The sequence below is a fragment of the Protomyctophum bolini genome (genome assembly GCF_963924005.1).
Source record: "Protomyctophum bolini genome assembly, chromosome: 9".
NCBI lineage: Eukaryota > Metazoa > Chordata > Actinopteri > Myctophiformes > Myctophidae > Protomyctophum > Protomyctophum bolini.
The window spans coordinates 13,656,187-13,678,586 of NC_137870.1; the positions used below are offsets into that span (position 1 = coordinate 13,656,187).

The following is a 22,400-nucleotide window of genomic DNA, read 5'->3' on the forward strand; positions in this document are numbered from 1 at the left end:
CATTCATTGCTAACATTTGGCATCAGGTGTCACACAGGTGTTGGTGCATTTTTCATGAAGGCAGGCTAAAGGTCTTGTTATAAATCCTGTAATCCAACATTCCAATGTTTATACAGCATTTGACTACACCGAATTCACAAAGGAACCTGAAATCTTCACCGTTTTTTTTAATCGCTACTTTTTTATTGTGATTGTGATTTTTTGTGGTTTAAATGTATTGTGCCTATACCGTATGTGAACCATAGCAGCACTATGCCTAAAATGGTATTGAATTTAGCTGAGCGGAGTCCCTGATTGTTGAATGCAAGATTTGCAGGTAGTGCATGATGCTTGTATCACAGAAGCTCTTTCTATGATCACTATTCACTGCCAATTAATAAGCATTATTGTTTTGATTGATGTTTTTTATTAACGGAAATGCATAAACCTGACCAGATATTTAGTATTCCTTCATTTAGTCCCAACCACCTTTCTAAAATCAATACTACTGTAGCATTTTAACACATTGTACAGTGTTGTACAATGTGTACATGCGGGCATAATATGCAGTAGGCAGTTGAATGAGAACTGTACATGGAATATGATTCCACGTACAGTTCTCATTCAACTGCCTCCATGTTCCTTCCCAACCTATCCCCGGCCCGCAGGTCTCCATGAGCTGGACGCCCTCCAGGACCAGGAAGTGAAGGACTTCCGCAGTAAGATGTTCCGCATTAGCGAGGAGAGGATGCAGCGTGTCCAGACCATGACCTGCACGGAGTGGCTGCAGGCGTGCTTCTCGCCGCAGCTGGAAGCGGCGCCCGTCCCTGACAGCGTCAACGACAAGCCCGTCGACCTCAAGATCACCATCCACTTCGAGCAGTCCCAAGTGAGTGAGCTGTCGTTTATATATTCACTGTTGATATAGAGAACGAGCACAGTGACGAGGTGTAGTGACGTTGAGCCCACTTTCAGCGTCATGTTGTTTGCAAACGTCAAGCTGGTCAAGCTGTAGTTCTATGCTTCATGTCGAGCAAGCAACTACCTCGGACTGTGTACACTGTACACTATCTTACATCTCTCTTACATCTCTGTCGAGCAAGCAACTACTTTGACTGTGTACACGATCTTCCATCTCTAGTATCTATCTACTACTATGTCTTTGGTCTGTGCATCTTTCTAGTAGCTAGATTGTTGTTAGCTGTTAGGCAAGAGGGCAGTGTGTCTGTGTCGGAAATATCAAATGCACGCTGTATGGCTTGGGTGTCTCTGCTCCTGTTGTACTAGCCAGGGACAACATTTTTCTCTCCCAGGACGATAATTGGTGTTGATTGTTTTTGAGAGATTGATCGCCAATTTCACGTTTACCTTGAAACTCTTTTTTTCAAATGGAAGTACTTTTTCAACAGCTGTGATGAAGCCATTGAAACAGATTTTGGTCTGAATCTGCCTCGTTCAACATGGCCTTAAACATGTCTTCAGGAGAAATCTTGTAATGTAACAGAAGATGAAAATCTTATCATCCTTTTTCGACTATTCCATGTGCAAGCCACAACACCATGGGAATATAACACAGCGAGACGACGTGCAGCGAATGGACACCAGTAAAACTGGATCATGTTTTGCAGACCCTGGGCTCCTCTCCCACTGTGTTTGAGGCCATGGAGTTTCACGAGACACCCCAGTCAGTGTTGTCTGTTTCTCCAGGCCCAGGGCTGGCTCCCTCCTGGTAGGGGGTGCTCTGCTCACGTGACGGAGCTCAACTGGTTAGCCATGTGACAGAACTAAATGGGTCAGCACCATCAGTGGAAATCATGGCATCCTCCCTGAGGACACCACACACGCGTGCGCGCGCACACACACACACACACACACACACACACACACACACACACACGCAGGCGCGCACACGCACAGATGTTATCATGACAGACCAATTGAGCTAACCACTCCGATTAAATTAATGCCCCCCCCTCTCTCGCCCTTACTGCATCTATACCTCATCTCTCTCGCTGTCCTTCTGTTATACAATTTATTTTCTTTTTTTTAATCAAACGGATGTTTGTGTCCTAGCAGATGGTTGAATATCAGGTTTGATCAACATCAGTCCTTTTTTTCTCCCTCCCCCTCCCTCTCTCCCTCCCCCCCCCCCCCCCCCCTCTCTCTCTCTCTCTCACGCGCACACACGCACGCACACACGCACGCACAGCACACGGGCCATAGATGTGGGCCTCCTCAGGTGGACAGTTGTCAGGAAGGGAGCTATCGCAGACACAATAAGCCACATTAAGGACAGGAAGTGTGGCGATGGGGTGTTTTTATTGCTGTTGAGTGGACGAAGGCAGGGTCTCCTGTTTAACACTATATTGGCCTTCTGTTGACTTGAATTTAACCACTTGTACCCTATAGTGGGCAAACCTTCTGTGACAACAGCTGATCTAGGGGTCCTAGTATAGAGCCCTGTGGAACTCCAGGTTAGCCAAGGGTATATAATTTAGTATAGTGTCAGTATGTCATTTCAGTTACTTCTAATCTTGGTAGGGACAATGCATACTATCAACCCAGTACTTCAATATGAATTGGCATTCATTAATTGTAGTGTACACACAGGCTCATAGTTTATCCCTTGAACCCTATAGACCAGTGATTCTCAACCAGTGGTCTGGGGACCACCAGTGGTCCTTGAGGGGGTTCTAAGTGGTCCCCAGTTAATCAACCACCGCCTGGGGGCAGTAGCGATAGTTCAGCTCCCACCACCGTTCACTACCATTCTATTTCACGCAGTGCGATGTGTTTTGTGCTTTAATATCTGCTTTTTTTTTGTTGCTGTATTTGAATTGAAATCCTGATAATTCTTTTTGCTATTTTTGAATTGGAATCCTGAAAAGTAACATTCCAAATGCATTTAATACTAGTCATTAAGCTGAAGTAATTAAAGCGGGTCATGTTTGGAATTGTAACAGCTGAAATAAATAATATATCAATATTCAGATATTAACCCACATGTGGCCGCCAGTTGCCCAATGTATGTGCTAGACCCACCCACATCTCTGTCTGTCTTCGTTCACCTCTCTCATCTAGAACAGTGTTTTTCTCTTGCGTACATTCTCCCGGAGAGAGAGGATTTGTTCAGATCCACAAATGGGAACATGTTATGCTTTCAGCGCTAGGCAGAGCCAGCGGCAGGTTGTTGGGTGCAATCCTATCATATAATCTCTCTGGCGTAGCAGCCCCTCCGCCCACATTCCTCCCTCTCTCTCCTTCGCTTCCTTTCAGCAGAATATCTCAAGTTCACCTCGGACAAAGGGCTTTCCATGAACTCCGCGATTCGCAGCTATTTATCATGTTCTTCTCACACTGGTGAGAAGAACAGAAATAGCAGAAATAGCCTTTCACTCATCAATAACCAACATAAGACCGCATGGGTCCTCAGCATTGTTTTAACCACATCAACCGTAGCATCAATCTAGTCTGGGATAGAACATTTGAATAAAAAGAGCAGCTCTACAAGCTCACCATGCGTCGCATGATGACGCGCTGTGAGCTTGTACTGTAGCTCGGCTATTTTCTACAAGGATATTTAGAGCAAAGACAGGAGTCTTGTATAGAGCCATGGGGGACTCCGCTGGCAAGTCTATAGCAGTGGTTTTCAACCCTTTTCATGTCCAGGCCCACTGATCTCCACAAACCATTATTCTATGGGGGAGCGTGGGTGGGCGATTGCAGTACTGGAACAGGAAACGACCGTCCGCAAACTGTTGCCACACAATTTGAAGCAATTGTCTAGAGCAGGTGTCTTTCTAGGCCAAGGGCCCCTTAGCTGAGAGAGAGATGAAGCAGGGACCCCCGGTCCCCCACTACATACTGTATAAAGTGTTGTTGCAGATTAAAGATTCCAGCTTCATAGACTTGTTTGACAGCACTATTATCAGTGTATGTTGGATTCATGTTAATGTGTATTTTCAGACATTAAATTGAACCACAACCGTCAATACTTAGTAAACTTCACCTTTCACTATGCACTTAGTCTGCTCTTTTTCCCCTCTATAACAAACCTCTTTGCCTCGCAGTATGAGGTGTTTGTAGATCTGCCATTTTTGGCAAAAGTTCTGCTTAGAATAGGGATGTTAGGGTTAAAAAACATCCTATCACATAAATATTTGGCGGCCCCCCTGTAGTAACTCTGAGGACCCCCATGGTTCCCGGACCCCCTTTTGTGAAGGCCCCTGGTCTAGAATGACATAGTACTATAAAGATTTACATTCACTGGCTCAAAGAAGAGCCGACTTTTGGTTATTTTGTGTATTTATCTGTCTCACTGTTTCTCAACATGGGGTCCGGCCGTCCGGGGTTCACCAGGGGTCCAAATAAAGTCTATTTCCGTAAGGGTCTATTTAATAGACCCTTGCTCAGCTTTACTGTACCTCTGAGAAGGTAGAAATGGACCCTTATGGAGCTGTACTGTACCTCTGAGGAGGTAGAAATGTCGCTCTGGATTAAGAGCATCTGACAATTGCCGCCCTAAATGTTTTGTTCCTCTCCCTCTCCTCCGCATTGTCCTACAGGACACTGCTAGCCTGAAGGTGCCTCCGTCCACCACCCCCAGTGAGCTGATGGAGCTGGCCACCAGGAAGTGGCTGACCACGCACGGCCCGGAGGACGAGGCCCGCCGGGGGACGCAGTACGTCCTGAGGGTCAGCCAGCGCCTGGAGTTCCTGTGCGGAGACCATCCCCTCTCTCAGTACAAGGTAGATGCTCATAGCTGTGTGGAGACCATCCCCTCTCTCAGTACAAGGTAGATGCTCATAGCTGTGTGGAGACCATCCCCTCTCTCAGTACAAGGTAGATGCTCAGACCTGTGTGGAGACCATCCCCTCTCTCAGTACAAGGTAGATGCTCATAGCTGTGTGGAGACCATCCCCTCTCTCAGTACAAGGTAGATGCTCAGACCTGTGTGGAGACCATCCCCTCTCTCAGTACAAGGTAGATGCTCATAGCTGTGTGGAGACCATCCCCTCTCTCAGTACATGGTAGATGCTCATAGCTGTGTGGAGACCATCCCCTCTCTCAGTACATGGTAGATGCTCAGACCTGTGTGGAGACCATCCCCTATAGCCCCTCTTATGTCCAGCTTTGAGGGTTTGTCTAAACACAAACATAGTTTTAATACTGACTAGTTTTGAGTATTTGTGTAAAAAAGAAATCACACCTGTGTGAAGTGAGGGGCGCCCTTATCATGCTATGATTAGGTGATGTAATGATAATGTAAAACAAACATTCAATTATCTTTATTGTTAATGGGATTTAAGGTTTGTGTTAGGGACAAGATGACGTATATTTTCCATTCATTGTCAATGACGTTTCTAAAAACAAACATTAAACCTGTATATAGGAGGAGCTAGTGCCCCTCAAAAACTGTGTAAACACAAACATTGAATGCCATTGAGTCATTGACAATGAATGGCCATCACAAATTGTCCACACACATTGTGATGGGCCGGAATGAGATGATGCATGATGATAAGAGCACCACTCACTTCACACAGATGTGTTTTTTCATGCTCATCACAGCCAAGTTCCAACTGATCTCATGCAATCCCAAATGGTGATGTAATAACGCTGCTTAGTATTGATTTGGTCAGCGGAAAATCATCACTGGCTGCGACAGGCATCCTTTTAAATGGCTCTTAATTTAATTTTTAACCGACCTTGATTGAAATCCCACCACAGCAGCCTTCTCTCCTGCCCCAACCAACCCCTCCCCAGCCCATGGTTTCCCCCTGCCCAGCTGCGCCGTTTGTCTCAATTGAAGAACACGAGAGAAGTTGACACGCGTCCTTTAAAGAAAAATAAGTCTGCCGTTTAGATGTAAACAAGATGCAATGGAGCTGAACGGCTCAGTTGATGGCTCATTAGCTTTCTATAGCCTAGCTGTGTGTGTGTGTGTGTGTGTGTGTGTGTGTGTGTGTGTGTGTGTGTGTGTGTGTGTGTGTGTGTGTGTGTGTGTGTGTGTGTGTGTGTGTGTGTGTGTGTGTGTGTGTGTGTGTGTGTGTACGTGCGCGTCGGACTGTGTCTTGGCTTTGACCTTTTCCAGAGACAGTCTTCGAGGCACTCTGATCCGGAGTCATTAAGGCGATGTTGTCACATCTCTCATTAGACATGGTTTCGTTCTTACCCATTCATTCTGTCTGTGTAGAGACAGTACTGCTTATAGTCAGCTGGGCAGGCATGTGCTGTAGGCATGGCATGTGTACTTTCTCTGAACTTGGTGTACAGCATTTTAATTACAGAACCGAAGAGCTGCCTCCCTCCCCAATGAAATGTACAGTATGAGAACAAAATAATGTCATTCTTGTGTACTTAAAATTAATATCAACATGGTTTGACCTTAACCGTGGCACACATACTGTTTGCCATTCTTATGGTGTTGTATTGCTGTAATCGTGTGCTGTTGTATTGAATGTTCTCTAGATATGTACATTGCTGTGGTAAAGGAATTCGCCTTTGGGAGCCAATATAGTCTTCAGTCTTTAATCATGCATTATGAGATTTCTCCTGTGCTAGCACACAACCTTCTGGGGGTAAACACTTAACTCTGCATTCCTCTCCTGTCTGTGTTGCAGTACATTCGGGCATGTTTGCAAACCAAGGAATCTCCCCACCTCACCCTGGTCCATACCCAGATCGTCCAAGCCATGTTCGAAAAGGAGATCAAAGCCATAGGAGCAGTGGTCACACGCAAGTCCTCCAACCCTCCTCTACCACTTCCACCCAAGCGGAGGATCCCCACGGTTAGTCCCAAAACGTTTGCATCGGTATTGACAATTGTGCAGTTTCAACCATTGTTCGAAAACGGTGTCCGGGAGAGGGACGCCAGGCATTGAGGGTTATCTTTGTCACTGCATGTACTCCTATGGCCTGGGGTGGTTCCTTTCACTGCATGTACTCCTATGGCCTGGGGTGGTTCCTTTCACTGCATGTACTCCTATGGCCTGGGGTGGTTCCTTTCACTGCATGTACTCCTATGGCCTGGGGTGGCTCCTATCACTGCATGTACTCCTATGGCCTGGGGTGGTTCCTTTCACTGCATGTACTCCTATGGCCTGGGGTGGTTCCTTTCACTGCATGTACTCCTATGGCCTGGGGTGGCTCCTATCACTGCATGTACTCCTATGGCCTGGGGTGGCTCCTGTCACTGCATGTAGTCCTATGGCCTGGGGTGGCTCCTGTCACTGCATGTAGTCCTATGGCCTGGGGTGGCTCCTATCACTGCATGTACTCCTATGGCCTGGGGTGGCTCCTGTCACTGCATGTACTCCTATGGCCTGGGGTGGCTCCTGTCACTGCATGTAGTCCTATGGCCTGGGGTGGCTCCTCACTGGCAGGTGAGGTACAACAGCAGTGGCAAGCAGTAGTATCAATTCATTGGCGATTAAACGGTTAAATCGGTAAAAAGGTTGGCCGATGGCACAAGGCTCCAAGTCCACTAATGCATTTTTTCCCCCTACAAACATTCTTTTTTTTCTTTCTTTTACGATATTTTTATTTAAACCTATGAACATTCTGTGTAGGATTTCACAGTGCAAGCCTGAGCAAAAATAAATCAAAAACAAAGACTGGCCAAAACAAAGTTCCTAATACAATGAAAACTAAACCCAAGGAAAACAACAAATCAGGAACCCAACATTGGGTGTTGAAGGGTTAGTTTAGTTTAATTTAGGAAATACTTGACATAGTGGTTGCAAAGGAATTGACCTATTAAACCTCTTAATAGGTCAACAATACAAATTAAGCTAGTTTTGTGGATTCATTTATTTTTAATGTGTGGCCACCAGACCCTGGAACTACTAAATTACTAAGATTAAGTCCAAACATCTGAACTAACCCTTTAACAGGCTAAAACCTCCTGGCCCTGGCAGCTCTCCCCTGAAGTTGACCCTGGCTAGCCTCAAGCCAAACTGAACTCCTTCACCTGTAGTAAGCATTCCCTTTAAGCAGGCTACTCTAAAATAAAAGGAAATGGAAACAAATAGAAAGAAATACACCCATTTTTGAGTGGCACTGGCATTATTGTAAATGGTCTATTCTCTCTTCCCTGAAAGAGGGCAGCTTCAGGGCATTGAGTTCAGTTACAACACACCGAGGCAGGTGTGCAGGTTTACCAAGTAAACACCATGTGGTGGTCATTGCCATGCCACCTGCCTCTCACAGGGAAGTGCATTGTGTGCATTAAAATCAGGTCAAACCTGCCTTACCTTCAACACACTATACAGGCAGCTGCTCATCATGCTTTGATGTGCCTCCATGCTGTAAAGGTCAGACCAATTTAATTGGCTCTCCATAGCAAGTTCCCCTGGCGGCATAATTGCCGGATCCCGGATGCCATGGCAATGGATGGTGTTCCATCGCCATGGCACGATACGTGCTTTGTCACACGAGGATAGTACTGTAAATAGTAGGGTTGTCAGGTGTCCTTGGATCCATATATCACTATCAGCCACATGCTACCAAAGGTGGACCGGCTTTTGTTTCGTTTTGCTGAATTTACAAAAACGTATGTACTGTTGCAATAACCCATTCACATGACATTTGCATAGGCATGTAACGATTGAAACTGGTAAATGTAAATAGATTTATTTTGTGCCTCTATTTATTTATAGAGGCACAAAAAATTGCCAAGAAAAAGATAATACAGAATCTTTGTAAGAGTTTGGCAACCAGGCAGTTATCCCCCCCACTAGGTGTTCCAATCACAGATTTCCAATGGAATGTTTGCAATGGATTTTGGATAATCAGAAAATAAGCTCTGTAGGCAAACAAAGGCTTATGATATTAACACGTTTTGCTCCACAAATCACCACAGTTTTAAACCACACAATTAATTTAAACGGGATGGATGGATACAGTGGGCATGGGATTGTTAATTAAGTTTAAGGGTGCAACACCTAATCGAACTAACCAATAAAAAACATCTATTTAAATCAAATCTATGTACAACTAGAACTGCACTCTGTCGAGTGCATACTTGCTTCTTGCACACAATTATTAGGTGTAACTATTTGCTACCTACCTACTTTATGCATATAAACACCTAGTATTATTAAGTATGGTTCAAGTTTCTATCTATATAAGAAATACAGTTTTATCGATGTAGATATATTCTGGATCTCTTTTTAGTTTTTTAAAGAAAAATAAATCATTGATATTTGATGAAAAAAAAGGTATATAAACTGAATTAAAATATGTTATACAGTATAATTATTCTGTAAATGTGGAATCTCAATATCTCTGTGAAGGAACGTTTGAAAGGTCTAATTATTAGGTGTAACTATTTGCTACCTTCCCCCTACCTGCCCCCCCCCCCCCTCGTGTCTGAAAATGCACTCGCTCCTTCTTATTGTGGGGGAGAGGGACTATTTCTTGCCGCGTTGTCAGTCCGTTCCGCATCCCAAGGCTGCAACTGCCGAGACATGTGTTGTCACCTGTGTCTTCCCTGTGAGGTTAGGGTCTGTGGTAGGGTGTCGGACTGATGCCGCCGACAAACACTGCCACAGGTGTTGCCGGCAAATGGCGGTGACTCCGTGGAAAATGCACTCGCTCTCAGTCGACTGAATTGCATGTGTTATAAACACATCGTCGCTGTCGGACACAAACCATTTATGTACAAAACTGTTACTTTTCAGGAAATGGGGGGGGGGGGGGAGAACCCCTGTTCTGATAGACCCAATATAGTTATTATTTAGTCACAAGCTCTTGTCAATACATTCCTTTGTTAAATATTTAGTAAACCCACAGATAGACTTTCAACACGACACTGGCATACGACGAAGTATAAAATAGAGTATTCACGAAAAAACATGAAAAGATTACTAATATAAATGAAGATACAATGTTTCTGCCTGAGAGGCCTGCGCACACACATACTGTATATACACACACACACACACACACAGAGAGACAGTTAGCCAATAGCAGGAAGTGTGCTAGTTAGTCATGATCGTGGGCTCTAGCCGTGGGCCAGTCATATGATGATGTTTGTCCTGTCGACTGCTGACCCTAGCAAATCTCTGCTCGACATCACAATGACCTGCCTGACCCGCGTGCGTGCGTGTGTGTGTGTGTGTGTGTGTGTGTGTGTGTGTGTGTGTGTGCTTGCAGGGAATGGGGTAGATGTGAGGTGCATTGATGTGTTATTCTTGCTAAATGATGTCTTCTGCCTCTATATCCCTGCCTCCCTCCTCCAGCAAGTCCAGACGAGTGTTTGGGACGTGTCCAGCCCGTATAAGATAGTCCTACTAAAAGGCAGCAAGGTGAACGCAGAGGAGACTGCCAAGGTAAATTAAACTTTTTGTGGCATGTGTTGTACATGTAGATAGAAAGATATGCAAAGATAGCATCACATACTTCCTCTCACTGAGACCCCTTTTCCACCGGTTGGTTCCCAATTATCGGAACCAACCGGTTATTAATTGAGTGGGCCTATATATGTATACCTATATTAGATTATCACCATGAAACTTCTCCAGTTACTTACACGAAGACAATCATTTATTGTATTACAAATTTTATTTTTTCAAATATGCAAATGAGGGAGATGGGGTAGCATGGTCAACCAATAAATAGGAAGTCGGTGTTGGTTCCACCCTACTATGAATGGTAAATGGTGCATTTATATAGCGCTTTTACACAAAGGGCTTTACATGTACATTACATTCACCCATTCATAGACCGATGGAGGAAGAAACCATGCAAGGCACCAACCTGCACATCAGGAGCAATTGGGAGTCTTGCTCAAGGACACTTTGACACTAAGGCCCTCATTTATCAACCGTGCGTACGCCAAAATATGGGTGCACGCCGAAATTGCCGACATTTTTGACATTTACCATTTCCGCCAACGCTTGAAATTGAACGTGACAACGTTGAAAATCCACGGTTGCTCCTCACTTGGCGTACGCATTTTTTTTCTGTCTTACACAAGCGGAGCAGCCTTGTCTGAACTGCTGACACTGTCACAGGCATCAAAACATATGTTTTCACTCCTAAAATGTTAATATAAAACGGTATGTGTATGTAAAAAACAAAAGAGAGATTTCCAACTTTACAAGTAATTAAAATCGCGCAATTAAAAACAATATAACATGTTTACAATGTATTAGTTTGTGCTTAATCAAACAGTGATTTACTGGCCTTGTTATGCAAGCAACTTTTTGGAGCGCATGCGGTGATGCGGCTTATGATTGTGTTAGCTTATTTTATTAAAAAAAGGCATAAATGGACTGCACGCCTTTATTTCCAAGTGACAATGACAAGCATACAGCTGCCTATTTGTAGTAAGTACTAGCAGGCTATAGGCGTAAGGGACTTAATCATTCACCATTTAAATAAGTGCTTAGACAGGTTTTGACAGTTTTGACAGTTCAGATAAAAGCGAGATCATTTTCGGGGCTCGGGAGGACGGGAACGCGCGGCGTGCGTCGCCAACACATACCAGCACACATGCAAGCGGCAAGCCTTCATCCATATGTTTATGATTCGTTCATCAATGATCAAATCAGAAATCACTACATAAACGTTGATTATGACTGCCTTGACGACATGATAGCCTCTCTCATGCTGCATGTATGTCCATGCGGCATACATGCGGATTTGGGCTGTCTGTGCTGGAATATTTCCATGACGTTGGAAAGTAGCCTATAGTGCAATGCAGCTGCGGAGAGTCCCAACATGCATGGGTAGCCTATATACTGTAATCTACAGCAGGCCAACAGCACTTGTCTTTCTGGAGTTACGGTATATGCAATCTCCTCCTCGTTTAATAAACCTGACGTGTCACTGGAATGTCAAATGTGCCGTGCCAGCCCAGCGCAAGTGCATGGGAACCGCATCGGCGATAGGTATAGGCTAACCCAGCCAGTCAGCCCACCACCACCAGTAGGCTACCATATATTTTGGCTGCACATCCTGCTACCCTAATAGACAGGGGTGCATGAGCACCTGGCCGTTCATTCGTGCTCTATCTCCGACCAAGCCACACTTCCACCACACATCTCTCTATCTCTCTATGCAAAATAAAACCTGCACACTCCCACAAAAGACATAGACTACATTGCATTCGCCAAAAATGTCTTATTTACTGTTTAAATATTACTTTTCTGAAACACGCTATTCTTGCTCAACCTCAACAGCCTACGTCAGAATCGTCATGTTGGCGTCTACTACGCCAACTACGTTCACTTAATGGGGCCAGTCCTTCACAGTGACACACGCGTTACATCAACCACGCGACCGGGATGGTTTCTACCTCTCAATGTCGTGCCTACTCTACACTGCCATACCAAGTCCCCTCCCCCTTTCACTGCTCCTGTGTGTGACCTGTGAACTACTCTCTGACTGCACTGTGGCTTGATTTATATGTGCGAGGTGGAAATGTAATGCACATAAATTAATTATAGGTCCAGCAAGCAAATCATGATTGTCTGTTTGTGCTCAATAGGTCACCATCACATTCCGATTTTAGGTGTTGTGTTTTTTATGACATTTATTTTGGCCAGTAGTTTCATATCTATCCTTTTCCCTTTCACCAACACAGACCATGCTAACGGTGTTAGCGCGTTAGCATCACACAGCTTACAGCGTCAGTGTTGCATGAATACTTTCAACCATGACAATGCCGACTACTTTTGCTACACACACTTCCCAAGGATTATGGAGATGTCTTTATTTATTTTTTAAGGTTGAGAAATGAAATAATTATGGTCGTTTCTAATCTCAGCATTTCACAAGAGAAAGACGTGGATGCCTTTCGCTGCTGTTGCCATGTCTCATAGAAACAAGTAAATAGGTCTATAAAAATAATCCCAAAACAAGCGCATATAACAGGGGTCTGTAACCTATTTTAAATGAAGTGCCATGTTTTCATTTTCTAGATAGTCAGTCAGCCACAAGCTCACATCACAACAATAATCCATGTAATAATCACAATAACAATACTAATAATAATAATCATAATAATAATAATAATAACAATAAACTTCTTTGTAAACTCACTCATTTACAAACAAGCTCACATCAGAACAATAATGCATGTAATAATAATAACAATAATAATAATAATCATTATAAGAAAAACAACAATAACAACACTAACAACAGTACAGTACAGTACAGTAAAGACGTACAGTAAAGTACAGTACAGAGGACAACATTACAGTACAGTGCAATACTAAGGAGTGCAGTACAGTATTATCATAATTTATAACCCATCCGTTACTACATGTGCAGGGCACACTACTGAGTTTAGACTTTTTATGCAGGGCCTGGGAAATAAGGCAGAATCTTTTGTTTGTGTAAAAAAAAAAGGGAATATCAACAAAACATATCTGTTTATTGTACACAATGCAATATTGAATGCAATGATATGGTGTGTCCTGTAAGCCCATGTGGGCTGGGCGCCTTTGGTGCATGACACAAAAATAAAGAAATCTATCTATCTATCTATTCAGGCCCATCCTGCTACCCTAATAGACAGGGGTACATAAGCACATGGCCGTTTATCCAACAGCTTTCTCCGACCAAACCACACTTTTACCAGACATCTCTATATGCTAAATAAATTCGCCACACTCCCAGAAAACATATAGACTACATTGCATTCGCCAAAAATGTCTTATTTACTGTTTAAATATTACTTTTCTCAAACACGCTATTCTTGCTCAACCTCTACAGCCTACGTCAGAATCGTCATGTTGGCGTCTACTACGCCAACTACGTTCACTTAATGGGGCCAGTCCTTCACAGTGACACACGCGTTAGATCAACCACGCGACCGGGATGGTTTCTACCCCTCAATGTCGTATTTGCTGCGCCCTTCTAATGCTGCGCCACGCCTACTCTATACTGCTCCATAGACAGCGACTCGAAGTCGAACAGCAGCAGCAGCTCGCCTCCGTCACAATTTAAAGCCCACAGCACTGCACAGCCCCACACCCAAATGAATCGAATTAATGAATAAGGCGCTTATATCGCTTTTGCTCAGTGGATGGGACATTTACATTAAAAGCTATCGGATGGACGCGTGGACAACGGCATGGTTGTGTGCACTCGGAGGGAAAGGTTCCATATAGCTTCCATGCTAGCTGCTTCAGACACAGGGGAGGGGAGTGAGATGGCCCGCCTCACGGGACTCCAGTGCGAAATAGCGCTTATGCAACAATTACCCTAAAAACAACACCACAACTCAATGTCATTGTGAATAAGAATTTCGAGCAAAAAAAATATTTTTGGAAGGACACTTTCAACCAGTATGAAGCTAAATGTGGAAGCCGTGTGTGTCACACCAAAACGGGTGACCTATATAATCCTGTCACGCCGTGCATTCTGTGCTTGCGTGCGCATTTCCCAAATCTCAGTCATTTATCCACACATCGCTCTCTGTGTGTGTGTGTGTGTGTGTGTGTGTGTGTGTGTGTGTGTGTGTGTGTGTCGCGTCGCCCTCCAGCTGCAATTGCGAGTGTGCGCTTTGGCAGACTTTTTATGCAGGGCGTGGGAAATAAGGCAGAATGTTTTGTTTGTGTAAAAACAAAAAAGGGAATATCAACAAAACATATCTGTTTATTGTACACAATGCAATATTCAATGCAATGATATGGTGTGTCCTGTAAGCCCAATTAGCCCATGTGGGCTGGGCGCCTTTGGTGCATGACACAAAAATAAAGAAATCTATCTATCTATCTATTCAGGCCCATTCAATTAATCTATCACTACATTAGTTGCCTGTTCAAAACTAAACTACACTTTATGAAATCATTGTTGCAGCCTACAATTTACAATTTACAATTTAGGCATTTAGCAGACGCTCTTAATCCAGAGCGACTTACATTAAGCAAGAACAAAAAAGCATGGGTATACATCACATAAAAACATTTATCATGAAACATGCGTAAGCTAAGAAAGTAACAGTGGAATATCTATAATGAAACTATACATATAAGCTATACATCTATACTACTATGCTATACATATGTACTATGACGTGCTATGACAATAGCACATACAATGCACTTATGCTGTCTACATAACATGCTATAAGACTGTATCAAATGCTATCTAAGTCTACAGAATTGCTATCTAAGGGGGTGGGGTAAGTGCTATGGGCCATGATGGAGTCTGAAAAGGTGGGTTTTCAGACTACGGCGGAAGATTGGGAGTGATGCTGCAGTTCTGACTGCAATGGGAAGTGCATTCCACAGTTTTGGAGCCAGAAGGGAGAAGAGTTTGGGACGTGTGGAGTGTTGTCCCGGCGTTTTTAGTGAGGGTACTTCCAGCTTCCCTGCGTTGGCTGATCTGAGTGAGCGGGAGGGTTTGTAGGGTTCGATCATACTTGCAAGATATGGGGGAGCCATACCTTTGGTTGCTTTGAATGCCAGCATCAGAGTTTTGTATTCTGTGCGGGCAGCGACCGGGAGCCAGTGGAGGGAACGGAGCAGGGGGGAGACATGTGAGAATTTTGGCTGGTTGAAGACCAAGCGAGCTGCGGCATTTTGGATCAGCTGGAGAGGTTTAAGTGCACAAAAGGACACTACACACATATATTCAGGCCCATTCAGAACACATTTCCCAAATCTCTGATTTATCCACACATCGCTCTGTGTGTGTGTGTGTGTGTGTGTGTGTGTGTGTGTGTGTGTGTGTGTGTGTGTGGGCGTGTGTGTGTGTCGCGTCGCCCTCCAGCTGCAATTGCGAGTGTGCGCTGTGTGCAGGGCACACTACTGAGTTTAAAAACACAGCTGAAACATGAAGTGGAGTCTGTCAACTCCTGCAATTTCCTTCTTCCCATATTGCGCTGCAACGACACTGGGATGAGCCCGCCGAAGGCGGGCGAAATTCTAGTTAATATAATTGACAGTTGACAGTCCTGCAGCCACTGCAGCGACTGCGAGGCAATCTAATTAGACTGTCGAACGTGCATGCAGTTGGTCACGGACGGACCACAGTGATAGAGAGAGACAGACAGACAGGACAGGAGGAGCACCTGCAAAACAGCAGCGTGTCACCGTTCGTGTGTGTGCCTATTTGTTATTTAATTATGGTTCAGGTTCAGGTTTTCGTTCACTAATATATCTTGTTGTATATTAAATTAAAAATACTTTAATAATTTAATATACAACTAACAACACACAGTGAAAGTTGCTTGCAAATTGCGATATGTGCGTGCGTGCGTGGCGTGCGGGGGTGAGGACCGTGAGGCGGGCAGCAATAAGGGAAGCGAGAGGAGAAACAGACAGGGTAGACCTACAACTTTATTTAATTCATGCAGGTGTTCGTTTTTTATTTATTTAACAACACACCAGTTAGTTGGGCAGCTTGCAAGTTGCGTGTGCGTGCTGTGCGTCTGTGCGTGTGTATGAGAGAGTGAGGCGCAGCAAGGCACGGGAGAAACCTATTTTTTCATGTTGCCATGGTTTCAGTAAACGTATTGCCGTTTTCAGGTCGCAAAAACGAGGGCGAGGCTTGATTTCATAGGGCGTGCCAGATAGATTTCAGCCGTCACATTTATTAACGTGAGAACGAAATTAAGGAAGGATCAGCTGTTTGCGATCACTTTATAAATGCCGTGGCGACGTGGGTGTACTACGAAACCTGCACTCGAATCTGTGGCAGATTTTACACTCGATTGATAAATGAGGGCCTAACTCTGGGGGAGCCCGGGATCGAACTGGGAACCTCATGATTCCCATCCAGCGACTCTACCCACTCTACCCGAGCCACTGCCGCCCAGTTTAAACACAAACAAGTCAGATTTTTACAAATGTGACTTGACCCACATTCAGAGGTGGTTTCAAATCTGATTATAAGAGATCTGTCTCAGTTTGAATGCAGTAACCTGACCTAAATCGGATTCCATGTGACTTGTTTGTATTTAGACTTACTTAAACAAATCGGACTTCAATCTGGATTTGCGTCGGCACAGGTCTGATTCAATCTGGATGTGTGTCGGCACAGATCTGATTCAATCTGGATGTGTGTCGGCACAGATCTGATTCAATCTGGATGTGTGTCGGCACAGATCTGATTCAATCTGGATGTGTGTCGGCACAGGTCTGATTCAATCTGGATGTGTGTCGGCACAGATCTGATTCAATCTGGATGTGTGTCGGCACAGATCTGATTCAAGCTGGATGTTTTGCGTCTCTCTCTCTCCTCCGTCCTCAGGTCCAGGTGCGGGCGGGTCTCTTCCATGGCACGGAGCTGCTGTGCAAGCCGGCGGTGAGCAGCGAGAGTGGCGGGCGCTCGGAGCACGCGTGGTCGGACGGCGAGCTGGAGTTCGAGATCGCCGTGAGCGACCTGCCGCGCATGACGCGCCTCTGCTTCGCCGTGTACGCGGTCATGGACAAGGTGAAGAAGCAGAAGTCCACCAAGAACATGCACATCAACAAGTACCAGACCATCCGCAAGGCCGGGAAAGTGGTGAGAGAGCCGCACGCAGCTTCATAAGCACACGCACGTTCATGCATGTGATTATACGCACACTATCCGCAAGTTTCAGTGTAGTATATTGTCCAATTTGATACTTTATACTATAAAGTATCAGCCAGTAGTATGGTGTCATTAGAATAGGTATACAGTTTATACCTATTCTAATGACCCCATGCTACTGGCTTGTCCAGCATGTTTAATCCTTTGACTTTTACTTACAGAATACTACACATTAGACATTTCTTCTGACCATTTTCCAAGGCATATTGTAGTAGTTTGTTTGATTTCTTTTTTTAGGAAGCAGAAGATTGTGTTCTTTTCAGTACAATATATTTTATATTATTTATAGTATATATAATAATACACTTGCAGTGACTAAAAACTCTCACTCACCTTTTCAGACTCCATCATGGCCCATAGCACTTACCCCACCCCCTTAGATAGCATTTCTGTAGACTTAGATAGCATTTGATACAGACTTATAGCATGTTATGTAGACAGCATAAGTGCATTGTATGTAGTCATAGCACGTCATAGTACATATGTATAGCATAGTAGTATATATGTATAGTTTATATGTATAGTTTCATTATATAGATATTCCACTGTTACTTTCTTAGCTTACGCATGTTTCATGATAAATGTTTTTATGTGATGTATTCCCATGCTTTTTTGTTCTCGCTTAATGTAAATCGCTCTGGATTAAGAGCGTCTGCTAAATGCCTAAATTGTAAATTGTACTCCAACACGGTGAATTGTGGCTTATTTTGTGGTTGCATTTCCCACTAGCCCACTGTTTGGGTAACGGTGTGCTAATCCATGTGTCTCTCTCTCTCTCTGTCTCTCTGTCTGTCTCTCTCTCTCTGTCTCTGTCTGGCTCGCAGCACTACCCTATAGCCTGGGTCAACACCATGGTATTCGACTACAAAGGACAGCTGAAGACTGGCGACATTGTCCTGCACAGCTGGTCCTCTTTCCCTGGTACAGTACAGACACATACAACCATACAGACTAGGGACTAGGGCTGCACGATATGGACAAACTTTCATATCTCGGCCAAATATTGCGATATCTATACGATATTTCCGTTAAAATGTCATATTAAGTGTTGCAACATTGAAAAAGAAACATTATAAAAAAATCACACGTGTGAAGTGAGGGGCGCTATACCAACCCTTATCTTACATCATCGCGATATCATAACATAATATGCCGATTTGCTCAGTGACAGACAAAACAAACATTAAACTCTGTTCATTGTCAATGGCGTTTTTAATGTTTGTCTAGGAAAGACAAACATTATTTAAACCTGTATATAGGAGGGGCTAGCGCCCCTCAAAAATGCATAATAACAAGTCACGATACAGTATATCAACGACACGATATATTGACGATATATCACGATACCGTTGCCTTTTTGCGAAACTGATATTGTGCATGTTCATACCTCGATAATGATACGATAACGACATATTGTGCGGCCTTACTAGGGAGTAGGGACGCCGCTAGCCATTATCTTCTTTTCCTGTCACAGACTAGCATAGGGATCCGAGCCATTATTCTATCATTGGATTTTTTTTAATTAATTTCCAATGTTTGATTAACCACTTAAGCCCCATTTTATAATTTCTTAGTCCCACAGTGTCATTCAGTGACAAATAGTGAAAATATAATAATAATAATAGCTCAGATTTATATAGCTAAGTAGCCCAAAGTCACTTTACATAAAAGTAAAGGAACCAACATAGTTATAAAACAAATATAGAGCACCGAAGTCCTGACGTAACTCGCTCATCCCCTCGATCCCACTGGTTCACGGAAGTCATTTCTCTATGGAGAATAATATGGGCTCATCTTAAAATCGTTTCATATAAGCGTTGTGGTCCAAAAATAAACAAGCTGTCTCGGCGTTATTGTCAGGGAGGTGTCTTTGTATCGTTTACCACAGTCAGTCACTCTGATACAGTCTGTTTCTAGAGAAAATGTAACTAATTCAGTAGCAGTAACAATAGCATTTTCTCTCAGTCAGTTGATTCTTCATATCCATATGAGTGAAACGGCCGGGGTGACGTGTTTCTTTTTCAAACACAGTACTTGTATGAGGCGATCTAAAATCCCCCTATGGGGATTACAATGCAAATAAAAAGTACATGAACCCGTGGATTTGCGCCCTCTACCGATATTGACGTCAGATTTCAGTGCTCTATTATATTATAAATAAAAGGCTAAGCATGTGTTGCGGGGACATCTTGAGTCGGCCTCATTGCATTGTAGTGCACACACAAACACACAAGAGAAATGCATTATTGTGGGCTCGCTACAGCGAGCACACACTAGTTATTGCCAGCCTATGTTTATACTTTATTCTTTATTCCGCCGTTTTTTTGACACCCTACTACTTCCACATACTTTATGCTAGAAATTTAGTTCAAACTTCAAACTGTTCAGCTCTTTGCAGTGATGTGTGCTTGCATACAACTTTTTACAAAGTTTTATACTTTTTATACTTTTTAACTTTTTAACTTTTTTTTACATCCTTTATAATGAGAGTCGATGGAAGAAAGGTCCCATTTTTCACAGTTAACTTTTTGGAGCTCTTATTACTCCGTCATATTTTCACTTTGAAACTTCATTCAAACTTTATAATGTTCATCTATCTTTGAACTTTCATTGGTGAAAAAGTTGTTTTGAAAAAGTTTATACTTTTTAAAATATTTAACTTTATTCATAGTTTTTCCCTCCCATTGACAATGTATGGGATTTATCTCTAAATCAAGCTCACTTTTGCAGCCTCATTACTCTGGCATACTTTGTCGTAGAAACGTGATTTAAACTTTAGAACGCTCACACGACTCTGGACTTTTTCGTGGTTCAAACCGTATTCGAATACGTTAAACGGTTTTTCCGAAATCGCAGTTCAATCGCAGGCCGTTTCGTGTAATTAGTGCCATTTTAGAGTGCGGGCCTTCTTTGACTAGAGTGTGGAGACTGAAATTCTTTCCTTGAAAATTTACCAAACAAATTGTCGTCCCGGCCAAAGTATTCATTTTACACGCATGTTCTTTTGTCATTTTGTAGCCACACATGTCCTCTTTCACACAATGTGACCACCAAAGCACAGAGACATACAGAATGTGAACTACGGCCTTTTAAGTGACACAAAAACAGTCAATCTGCTCATTGACCTCCATTGTATAATTCTTACGAGGATATTATCGCGCAGACAATTCTTAACTCGCTCTTATAACCACATTTTCAATCGTACCAACACCACAATCGCACATGGTGTACGTCAATATCTCAGGCCACTCACAGCGAAAAAAATATTTGCATTCGACTTTTACTTTTTGCGATAGAGCAATTTGTTCGGGGCATAGTTTTCCCCCCTTCAGAACCATTGTAATCTCCCAGTCATAGTACTGGCATAGAACTTGGAAGTCTTTTACTTCCACAGCTGAGACATATAAGGGCTTAATTACAGGGCTGACATTAAAGTTACAAGATCTCAATGAGTTGCTCTGTGATACCTTGTGAGCTTGTAGGTCTGCTATTTGTGCAATTGGCTGGCCTTTACACAGCTCTCGCAAGAGCACGCACACACGCACACACACACACCATGTCTTCCTATTGGCTGGCCTTTACACAGCTCACGCACGCACGCACGCACGCACGCAAAAAAATGAAAAAAAGTATTTTTTCCAAAAAAAGTATTTTTTCCAAAAAAAGTATTTTTTCCAAAAAAAATTATTTTTCCCAAAAAAAGTATTTTTTCCAAAAAAAGTATTTTTTTGAAAAAAAAGTATTTTTTTGAAAAAAAAGTATTATTTAGAAAAAAAATATTATTTTGAAAAAAAAGTATTATTTTGAAAAAAAAGTAATTTTTTGAAAAAAAAGTAATTTTTTGAAAAAAATGAATACTTAAAAAAAGCAAAAAACTTTAACTTTTTTTTTTTTTACTTACTAAGAAAAAACTTTAACTTTTTTTTTTTTTTAACTTATTAAGAAAAAACTTTAACTTTTTTTTTTTACTTATTAAAAAAAAACCTTAATTTTTTTTTTTTTACTTATTAAGAAAAAACTTTAACTTTTTTTTTTTTTAACTTATTAAGAAAAAACTTTAACTTTTTTTTTTTACTTATTATTTATGCTTATTCTTTTTACAATTTTTTATACATTCTTTTTTTTTTACTTTTCCTTCAGCTTTAATACATTTTCTACTGTACATTATATACATTGCGTCTTTTGGCGAGCCCACGCAGTTTCCGTAGGGAACTGTTTTCTAGTTCAATATCGTCTTGTGTTTCTGCATGCGTGCACGTTTGTGTGTGTTTGTGTGTTGTTGGTGTGTTGTGTTGCTCAGATGAACTTGAAGAGATGCTGAACCCAATAGGAACCATCCAGACCAACCCCTACACTGAAAACGCTACTGCCCTGCACATCCACTTCCCTGAATACCTACCCCATCCCATCGTCTTCCCTCCCTTCGACAAGGTCAGCGTGCACGCACGCACGCACGCACGCACGCACGCACACACTCTCCCTCACATACATACACGTTTGGATTTATATAGGCCTACTGTACTTGCGTGAGGACATCAATATTTTAGGACAGTGATTTATTGAATAATTAGTAAAAAGATAATCAACCCTAAAACCGAAAATAGAAGCCCTGGATTGGCTACTAAAACTATGACGAAAAATGATTTTCAAATCGTCAACAAATAAAAACGAAGGGGCACAGTGTTGCAGTTGGTAGTGCTGTCTCCTCACAGCTAGAAGTTCCCTGGTTCGATTCCCGCTGGGGACGCTGGGTTGGTAAACAGGTTGAGAATCACTGCTAGAGCCGTACAAATCTTATCTTATGGCGGTCCCTGGCATATCTCTTCAAATGGGGGTCCGTGGGATCATTAGTGGCAATTTGGGGGTCATTGAAAAAGTTTGGG

The 22,400-nt window shown here is 42.9% G+C and overlaps 1 protein-coding gene across 2 annotated transcripts in view; it reads left to right on the plus strand.

The window, feature by feature from the left end:
* pik3cb (phosphatidylinositol-4,5-bisphosphate 3-kinase, catalytic subunit beta) overlaps nucleotides 1–22,400 on the plus strand; it is a 100,575-nt gene that overhangs the window by 58,888 nt on the left and 19,287 nt on the right. Inside the window, exons 5-11 of one of the 2 annotated variants that reach the window (XM_080772553.1) lie at nucleotides 648–868; nucleotides 4,545–4,727; nucleotides 6,603–6,770; nucleotides 10,224–10,313; nucleotides 17,194–17,448; nucleotides 18,342–18,438; nucleotides 21,818–21,948. In XM_080772553.1, coding sequence (XP_080628679.1) covers nucleotides 648–868; nucleotides 4,545–4,727; nucleotides 6,603–6,770; nucleotides 10,224–10,313; nucleotides 17,194–17,448; nucleotides 18,342–18,438; nucleotides 21,818–21,948 — 1,145 coding nt within the window. Of the gene's footprint in view, nucleotides 1–647; nucleotides 869–4,544; nucleotides 4,728–4,934; nucleotides 4,963–6,602; nucleotides 6,771–10,223; nucleotides 10,314–17,193; nucleotides 17,449–18,341; nucleotides 18,439–21,817; nucleotides 21,949–22,400 lie in introns of those variants that run through there. The other variant, XM_080772554.1, reaches the window with a different exon arrangement.